This window comes from Fulmarus glacialis, unplaced genomic scaffold (assembly GCF_000690835.1).
Source record: "Fulmarus glacialis isolate BGI_N327 unplaced genomic scaffold, ASM69083v1 scaffold25265, whole genome shotgun sequence".
Classification (NCBI taxonomy): Eukaryota; Metazoa; Chordata; class Aves; order Procellariiformes; family Procellariidae; genus Fulmarus; species Fulmarus glacialis.
The window spans coordinates 1-9,096 of NW_009212688.1; the positions used below are offsets into that span (position 1 = coordinate 1).

General features: G+C 63.2%; 1 protein-coding gene across 1 annotated transcript in view; it reads right to left on the reverse strand.

The window, feature by feature from the left end:
• Positions 1-151: 151 nt before the first annotated feature.
• The window catches only part of LOC104076934 (slit homolog 1 protein-like), a gene marked incomplete at both ends in the record, with an annotated part of 12,410 nt that continues 3,465 nt past the window's right edge, over positions 152-9,096 (reverse strand). Inside the window, 17 exon segments of the mRNA XM_009577967.1 lie at positions 152-240; positions 242-283; positions 1,012-1,109; positions 1,327-1,451; positions 1,789-1,952; positions 3,465-3,536; positions 3,841-3,912; positions 4,111-4,182; positions 4,572-4,634; positions 5,694-5,826; positions 6,928-7,094; positions 7,206-7,349; positions 7,659-7,802; positions 8,000-8,074; positions 8,214-8,358; positions 8,821-8,844; positions 8,957-9,096. The exon segment at positions 8,957-9,096 is cut by the window's right edge and continues 2 nt beyond it. Of these exon segments, the coding sequence (XP_009576262.1) occupies positions 152-240; positions 242-283; positions 1,012-1,109; positions 1,327-1,451; positions 1,789-1,952; positions 3,465-3,536; positions 3,841-3,912; positions 4,111-4,182; positions 4,572-4,634; positions 5,694-5,826; positions 6,928-7,094; positions 7,206-7,349; positions 7,659-7,802; positions 8,000-8,074; positions 8,214-8,358; positions 8,821-8,844; positions 8,957-9,096 (1,769 nt within the window).

The following is a 9,096-nucleotide window of genomic DNA, read 5'->3' on the forward strand; positions in this document are numbered from 1 at the left end:
GGCCCAGAGGAGCCCAGAGACCATGGTGATGGGCACTGGGACAGCGGGCAGAGGAGCTATTAGCCCTCGTTGGTGGGAAGAGAGAAGCACTGGGCACATCCCCCTGCCAGGCCCACGAGGTTTGGGGCCAGCCAGCCCTTATGCTGGGTACCTGTGTAGCGAGCAGGGCACAGGCAGGGGTAGTTGGGGGCACCGGGCACGCAGGAGCCCCCGGTCTCGCCGCCGTGCCCCTTGCAGGGCGGTGCGGCAGCTCGGGCCCTCCAAGCCCACTGGGCACAGGCACCTGCCACGGGGCATGGGGCAGCATCAGGGGGCGGGAAACGGAGCATTTTGGGGTGTTCCCCCAGAAACACCAGCACAGGATCTTGGCCGCGGAGCACACATGCACGCCACAAACACCGGGCGCCGGGGAGCATGGCAGCAGGAGCGCACAGCGAGGATGCTGAGTTGCCACGACAACGGGCTGAGAGGCCATTCAGCAGGTCCCTGGGCGGCTGCGCAGCTCACCTCCTCGCCCCCAGCCTACCATCTATTTTCATCCGCTAATTGCACCCCAGTTCTCGGAATGGCCTGAAGTGTTCGGGGTAGCGAGGGTTGCGCAGGGGCATAGCAGCTCTGCAGGGAGCAGCAGCGACCCCAGGGCCTCATCCTGCCCCATCCCACAGTCAGCCCTGCTGCAGCAGCCAGACCCCAGCCCCAAATCCTGCTGCCCTTTGCCTCCCCATACCTCCCGAGGTGGCGGGACACCCTCCCCCACAAGGAGCCTGCAGGGCTGAGGGGCACGGGGAAGCGGAGCCAGCGCTCAGCCCTGCTGACGCTGTGCTGGCAGGAGGCACAGGCAGGGCTGCAGAGAGAGGCAGCGCGGGCTGGAGCTGCTGTGTGAGTGCAATATCCCACCTATATGCCCAAGGGAGTACGCAGGAGGGGAAGGAAGCATCAGGCTTTATCTCTGTGGGATGCCAGAGCTCCATGCCGCTGCCCAAACACCCGTCTTTTTTGTCCAGCACTCACCTGAACCCAGCTCCTTCCCCCTCCTGAGGCTGGCAGGTCCCCCCATTGGCGCAAGGGTTGGAGGAGCAGCCCCCGAGTGCCACCTCGCAGTCCCTGCCCTGGGAAAGGAGAGAGAGGTGGGAGCGAGGAGGGTGCCACAGCACCGTGCCCAGCTCTCCCTGCCCCATCCCACTCGGCAGGGCACTGCAGTGTGCAGAGAAGGGGAACAGTCCTGCAGGCAGTGAGCCCCGGGGGCACGGCAGAGCCCCTGTGCTGCCCTCCTCCCCTCTGCAGGGATATGTTCCCCTGCGCTGGGGACCCCCATGACCAGCATACCTTGTAGCCGCTGGGACAGGCGCAGCGGTAGAAGCCGAGGGGGTCATTGTGGCAGGTGCCCTGGTTACGGCAGGGGCTGGAGAGGCAGGGGTTGCACTTGGCCTGGACGCTTAGGGCTGGCGGGCCTGCGGATGGGAGACACGGAGATGACCGTCAGTGCAGGGAGTGATGGGGAAGTGTCTGTTTGTGGGCACCCACATGGCGGGCAGAGCCCCAGCAATGGGACAGCCACATGCTTGCTCGGTCACCAGAGACGTGCCACCAGTCAGGTAAGGGGACAGAAGCATCCTGGTCCCCCTCCTCCACAAGGCAGATCAACAGATGAAATGCTGGAGTCTCCCAGACTCACAGAGCATCACTCTGCCGGGCGCAGGGCAGGAGGCAGCCCGTCTCCCCGTGACGCCTGCTGCCCTGCCTGAGGAGGGCATGGATGGACAGACGCATGGCGCGGGCACCTCTCACCTTGGCACTCGAACTTCTTGGCAGGGGTGGTGAGCAGCAGCTTGCCTTCCATGTCAGGGGGCCCAGCGCAGCGGGCGATGCCTGGCTCCTTGTACCCCGTCTTGACCCAGCTGGAGAGCCAGCGCAGGTTGCAGCTGCAGTACAGGGGGTTGGCCCCAATAGCTCTGCAGGGGGAGGAAAGGCAAAACTGCACCCACTGCCCTCAGCAAGGAACTGGGCTCAGAGACCTTGGGACGGGACAGGACTTGGTCACTTGGCTGGGCTGCCACATGATGGGGGAACCCGGTGCTCCTCCATTTCCAGACCAACCAGAGATACTGCCCACAGTGGGAGGACTGGGGCGCACACTCAGCCCCGCACTGCTGCCCAGGTAGATGACCCTCCTGCCAGCCCCACAGCCCACGCAGTGCCCCATGGCTCCGTGCTGGGGGTCTCCTCTGGCTGCCCGCACAGAAATCCTCGGGGATCCCTCTCCTGGGCCCAGCACAAACCGGGCAAAGCATCTTGAAGCTGCGCAGAAACAACAGGACCCTTGCACTGGAGCTGCGGGACCAGCCTGGGCTCTGCCACACAAGCCTGCGGGGCAGGGACACAGGAGCGGGCTGCTGGGGACAAGCAGCGGGTCACAGTCAGAGCTCATGGGGACAGCATCGGAGGAGAGCAAGGAATTGCTCCAAGAGAGGAGGAGGAGGAGGAGGGAGGGTTGCTCTGCTCCACAGCAGAGTAGGGCAGGGAGCAGCGGATGACGTGGGAGGCTCCTTCACTGCAAAGTTCAGCGGTGATGGAGGACCGGTGCAACCAACACCTGTGACAAAGGAAGGAGACGGCAGCCCAGAAGGCAGGCGGTAGGGACAGCAGGTCAGCTGGGGCTGACAAACCTGGTCCTACAGCACCAACAGCGCCGGCTGGTGACAACAGTTCAGCCCTGCGGGAACCGGCAGCACTGGCTGGCAATTCAGCAAGGGAAATCGGTGAAGAGCCAGGGAAGACCAGACCAAGCAGCGCTGCTGCTCCCAAAAAACACAGGGAGGCCAGGATTGGAAATCAAGATGCTCTCCGCAGGCTGGAGGAACAGCCTGAGACCCTCAGGATGCCAGGAGCAGGACTGGCCACTGGCAGGTGGGTGGGAATGGTTTAGCAGAGACAGGGAAGGGACCAAAAAGTCACCATGAGCAAAGCTGAAGCCCCGCCCCAGGTGGTGGGTATGGGACTGTGCTCTCCTGGGGTACAGGCTCCCTCAAAGAGGGGCTGAAACACTGCCACAGGCAGGAGGATGTTCGATGACAGATTTGGGGGGCTGCTGCAGGGAAGCACCAGGGCAGGAGGCTAACGACACACTGGCATGGGTCAGAGCAGCCCCCGCCAACCCACAGCCATGCCAGCACCTTGCATGGCTTGACCTGCGTGTTAGGGGACCCTGACGACCTCCAGCAAGGACCATAGGGCCATCCCAGCAGCACTGGGAGGCTCAGCTGCACACCCAGACCTGGGGGCTGAGCGTGGGGAGGGCAGGCACCGCATGGCACTGCCCCACAAATGCTGTTCGAAGTACCAGCCCAGAGAAGAGGAGAGGAGGCAGCTCAGCCCCCAGAGAAGCTGGGCTCAGCCCTGTGGTTTTTAAAGGTCTCCTGAGCCCTGCGTCCAGCCCTGCACCCTGTGGAGCGGGAGATACTCACAGGTGGGACAGGGAGGTGACATCTGCGAAGATTCCCTCAGGGAGGCTGGAGATGTCATTGCCATGGAGAGACCTGCAGAGAACAGAGGGTCCTACGATCCCCGCGGCTCTAGGGTGGGCAGTAAGGACTGTGGGGCTGCCCCCACCCCACAGGTCCATGCGTGGGTGGCAGAGCCGGACTCCACCACGCTGTCGCTGTTGCAAATACACCATCTGTGCCGAGAGGCTGATGCATCTCCCCTTGCTCCTCCTGCAGCCTGTACCTTGCCCGCCTGCCTACACCCACCTCCGAGCAGGCACAGGGGACACGGGGACACGGCCAGCAGCAGAGAAGGGGCCGAGCGGGGCCATGAGCAGGGCTGTGGGCAGGTACTTACAGCAGCCGGAGGGAGCGGAGGCCCTCGAAGGCTAGCGGAGGGATGCACTGCAGGGAGTTGTAGCTGAGGATCCTGCAGAAGGGAAGGAGGAGGTAACACAGCACCATGGGCACTGCCGTGGGCATTGCTGCATGCTCCCCCCAGCCACCCCACATGTCAGCTCCAGCTCAAACCACAGCTTCACCCAGGCGGAGGGGGGAGACCCTGGTGTCCCCAGCAACCCCCATCTTCAGGGTCCCCTAGGAACAACAGCGCAGGGACTGCACTTACAGGGTGGTGAGCTGGCTCATGTTGGTGAAGGAGGAGTTGCCCAGGGAGCTGATCTTGTTGTTGCTCAGATCGCTGGAAAACAGAAGCCCCAGTGGTTGGAGCCAGCTGGGCCCCGTACCCCCTCACTGCTCCCCCACCTGCTCAGCTGCAACGGGGTGCAAACAGCAGCACGGCACGGCCTCCAAGGGAGCAGCAGGGCTGTCACACAGGGTGTTGGCAGCAATGCTGCTGTCACCCCTCTGCCCCATGCCCAGTCCCAGTAGAGGCTGTGAGCACCCAGGGGTGTTGAGCATCGCTGCCAGCCAGCTGTGTCCCAGTGCAGAGGGGGGACACAGAGGGCTGTCGGGGGTCCCTGCACACCGCCAGGCCCCTCCTTGGGATCACGCACCATGGGGACAGCCCCTGTCCTCGCCCACAGGTCCCAGCAGTGGGACTGGCTGGCTGGGCTCCCGCTCCCGGACTGCAGGTACTTGAAGGTGGAGAGCTGCCCCGGAACCTGAGTGAACTGGTTTCCATCCAGGTAGCTGCAAGAGAGAACAAAAGCACCTCGGAGTGGTGAAGAAGCAGGAGGTCCTTCTCTCCACCCTCCTGTTTCTCCTGTGCAGGGAGGGGGACTTAGGGCTGCGAGGAGCATCTCCAGCATCCCCTCCCTCCTGGCACCCAGGGCATGCGGGGCTCTCGGGGGACCCCTGGGCTGGTGGTGGAGATGGCGTGCAAGCGCATTAGCCTCTGCACGCGGGTCTCCGGGGGCAATCTCCCAGCAGCCTGCGTGTGTGAGCGCAGCCAGCCATGTGCTGCATTTACACATCCGATGTGAGCGTGGGCAGCCGAAACTGTTCCTAAGGCATGTGTGAGAGAGAGCGGAGGATGCGGACAGAGAAGGGATGTGCGAGACAGCGTAGGGGTGTGAGGGGGTGGTATACATATGCATGTGCACAACCAGTGCCTACACCCCCTGCACGCAGGACTTGCTGCATCCCAGACGGGTACAGAGCCCAGGTGCAACGAGCATCACGATCCCTGCACACCCAGACCTGGCACGGCTGCCTGGGTATCTCCCTGACACCCACGCTGATGGGTGGCTGACCCCAGGCAAATCGCATCCCTGTGTGTTTGGAGCTGGTGTTGCCAAGGACATCCCTGCAGTTGCAGGGAGAGGTGACGGCACAGAGGGGCCGGGGAGCTGGCAGAGGCAGGGTGGCCCCATCCCTGTCACTGATGGCAGGCTGCTGGGGACCGCAGAGCCCTGGGCTTCATGGCTGCAGGGGGTGGCTGTCCCACGCTGCCCCCTCTCAAGGGCCAAATAGCAGGGACCCGGCTGCTGTGACAACACCCCTTGCACATCACCTTTGGTAGCCCTGAGTTGGCAGAGAGGCTCTCGCTGAGCCCCTCACTGAGGTTGGGGCTGGACAGGGTTCCTTGGCTGGGTGGGGGTTCTGCTCCCGCTACTGGGCCAGGATGGAGATGTGGGAGGGAGCAACTCTGTCCCAACACCTGCAACCCCACAGCGGAGGCCCCCCACCCAGAGCCACCAAGTCACTGGAGGTTGGGGGGGAGAGCCTGGGCACTCGCCCGCCACTCACAGCTCCGTGACATTCTTGGGGATCCCCTTGGGCAGGGCCTTGAGGTGCTTGTTGCTGCAGCGGACGACGGTGTCGAGGCAGGTGCACTCCTGCGGGCACTGGGGCCGGGGGATGCAGCTGGTCTCCTCCTGACCTGCACCGGGCACAGAGAGCCACAAAGTCACCGGGGCCCAGCCTTCGGGCACCGCGTGAGGCTGGACTTGGTGCCTTGTGCCTGCCTAGGACTGCTCCCCTCCCATGCTGACCATCTCCCCTCGCCCCCAAAGCAGGGTGCTGCAGGCAGCCTCCTTGCGGGGAATAGCCCCAGCCCGGCTGAGAGGCAGTGGCACAGGAATCGCTCCTGCGCCCAGAAACCACCTGCCCCACCAGGATGGATGCAACCAGCCAGCTCAAGGCTGTTCTGATTTTCACCATTTTCAAGCAAAAATGCAGTCCTAGAAACAGCAGAGAGGAGGGCACAGAGGAAGGGTCTCAGCCCTGCAAATCCTCATGAAATAACCTTCACCATCTCCCAGACACAGGCTAGAGGGAGAGGTGCCTGCACCGAGCAGCCGGAGGGGCTGGCATTGCTCCCCCTTCCCCGCCGCGGTGCTGGGCTCCTGCAGGAGAGGCATCCCCAGGACGACCGTATGTTATCTCACACCACTAGGAAAGGCTCAGGATGCAACCACTCAGTCTTTGACATGGTGGAGGAGGGAAAGCAGAAGAAATGATGATTTGTTTGTAAATATTTTCCAGAGGGCTCAAAAAGCTGTTCTAAATTAAAAAAACAAATGAAAAAAGGCTTTTCTCTTGACATGCACCCTCTCCGCCTGCTCTGTCTGCCCGGCTCCGGCATGTGTGCACGGCTGGGAGAGGAAGGAGGGGAAGAGCAGGATGAATCCCGGTGGACCTTGCCTATGCATCTGCTCCTGCCAGCACCCAGGGCACAGCGTTTGCCAGCACGGACCTGCCTATGTACAAGGGCCAGTGGGTGCAAACTCCTCTCTGGCTTCAGAGCAGCCCATGGGTATTTGAGCGCAGCCCTAAGGGCTGGGTACCAGGGAGGGAAACGCGTGCATCATTAGGGGAGGGTGTTAATGGGCTGAGGGACCCCTCAAGCTACCAGCTTGCCACGGGGCACTGCCAGACATCCCGGGAGCAGGGACGGAGCTGGAACGGGAAGCGCGGTGCCAGCCCAGGAGGAGCAGCCCGGTCCCCCCTCTCCCCCAGCGCCGCGGGGCCCGTGAGTTACCTTCCTCACACCTGAAGTCGGGGAAAGCCACGTCCTGGAGCGGGATTTGCCGGAGGAAGTCGGGGTTTTGGCACCGCGGGTTCCCCGTCACGATCTTCCTCTTGCGCAGCCAGTCCCCCAGCCAGGCCAGCTGGCAGTTGCAGTTGAAGGGGTTGGCGAGCAGGTTCCTGCACACGGGAGGGAGCGCGAGGGCATCACCTGAGCAGCCGCCGGGCAAGGGGACCCAAAAACCACGATGGGGACAGCCTGGGAGCATCCCCCCGGGGCCCGAGACGTACAGCGTGGAGAGGGACTGCAGCGTGTCGAAGGCGCCCGGCGCAATGGTGCTGATCTGGTTGTCATACAGGGAGAGCAGGCGGACGTTGCGCAGCCCCGTGAAGCTGTCGTTGTGGATGCAGCTGATCCGGTTGTTCCTCAGCATCCTGCGGAGGGAAGGGGATGAGGGCACCTAACGAACCAGGCAGGCGCCATGGGGGAAACCCACCTCGGCAGTGCCTGGGCTGTGCCCACCTCACTGCCGGGGAGCAGGACGAGCCTGGGCCAGTCCCTGAGCAGCAAAAACCTGCCCCCCATATCCCCCCAGCTCTGGATACGGCCAAAGGATGGGTAAGGTGCTCCTGAGCTGGCCTCGCAGTGATGCAGGCAGCACCAGCCCGGCAGCGTGAGCAGGGCAGGGGAGCAAGGAGCAGGGACATCCCCATCCCTGTGCCCACGGTGAAGGGGGGACTCACAGGGTCCTCAGCCCATCCAGGCCCCTGAACATGCCGCTCCGCACCGACTCCAGCTGGTTGACGGTGAGGTGCAGCTCACTGACAGAAGATGCCCCCTCGAACGCCCCATCCTCGATCTCTGACACCTTGTTGTTGCTGAGGTTGCTGCAGAGAGGGGAAAGCAGGCTGGGACGGGGGGCTCTCCCCAACCTCATCCTGAACCTGCCTCCCCCAGGTCCCGCCAAGCACCACGTGATGCCCAGTCCCTCAGGGGACTCTTGGGTCAGGATGTGCCCCCCATTTCATGCCCCAGGCTGCCCTGGCATCAGGATCCGACGGGGCTGTGCCTGCCCAATACTCACATTTTCTTCAGATGTGGGAGTTTCTTGAAGATGCCGGTGGCCTCCAGGACGGAGATTTCGTTGTTGTTCAGGCGCCTGGGGTGGGTGGCAGGGAAAAGAGCTCAGAAGATGGCTGCGAAGGGCCTGGCACAAACCAAACCCTGAGCCAAACCCCAGCACCGGCAATGCTCCAGTTGCAGGAGAGAAAGTGGGGTGGGAGGAAGGAGGCTCTTACAGCTCGGCCGTGGACTGCGGGATGCGCTCTGGGATCTTGGTGAGCTTCAGGTTGGAGCACTCAACCACGCTGGATTCACAGCGGCACTTCGGGGGGCAGATCACGTCGCTGTTGCACTCGCTGTTCAGCTGGTAATCCTCCGTCCCTGCATGCCGGCGAGGGCAGCGTGGGGTCCCACAGGCAGAGGCACGGGGGGCTGCGCCTGTCGTCCCCTCCTCTGATCCTCCCACACCCCTAGCTGGTCTCAGTCTCTTCCTCACCTACCCTCATTACTCCTCTGTGTACCCAAAGCAGCTTATCTGCAGGGATATTTATCCTTGGTACACGGGGCACTGCGCTGCCCTCCACCCTCTTCCTCCTGCAACCAGAGGCGGACCCCGGGGACGCCTCTGTGCCCATCTGGATGACGGCACGATGGGAGATGCTGCAACACATCTCGGTACCCAACGCTTTTGTTACCGCAGCACCTGGGAACTCAGCAACCAGAAATGATGGGAAACGCAGCGTGGTCCTGCCGGGGTCTGGCACCACCACACCCGCAGGCAGCCTGGCCAGAAGGGCACCGCGCACGCACCCACGCACACATGCGTATGGCTCTTCCTCTTACCTGGGATGAAATACTGCTCTTTGGCTGCGGAGAAAAAAGCACATCAGCACCCTGAGCATGTGGACACCAGGCTGGGGCAGGGCTGAGGACAGTCGTGCCGCAGGGCACCTGTGGTGGGGACGGGGACAGCTCTCACCTGAGCAGCGAAACTTCTTGCTCTTGATCTGGCCGATGCGCTTGTTGGCCAGGCGCCGGGGGCTGGCGCAGCGGGCACCGCTGGTCTCGATGGGGTTGGCGCGGAGGAAAGCTGCCCGCAAATTCACGTTGCAGACACAG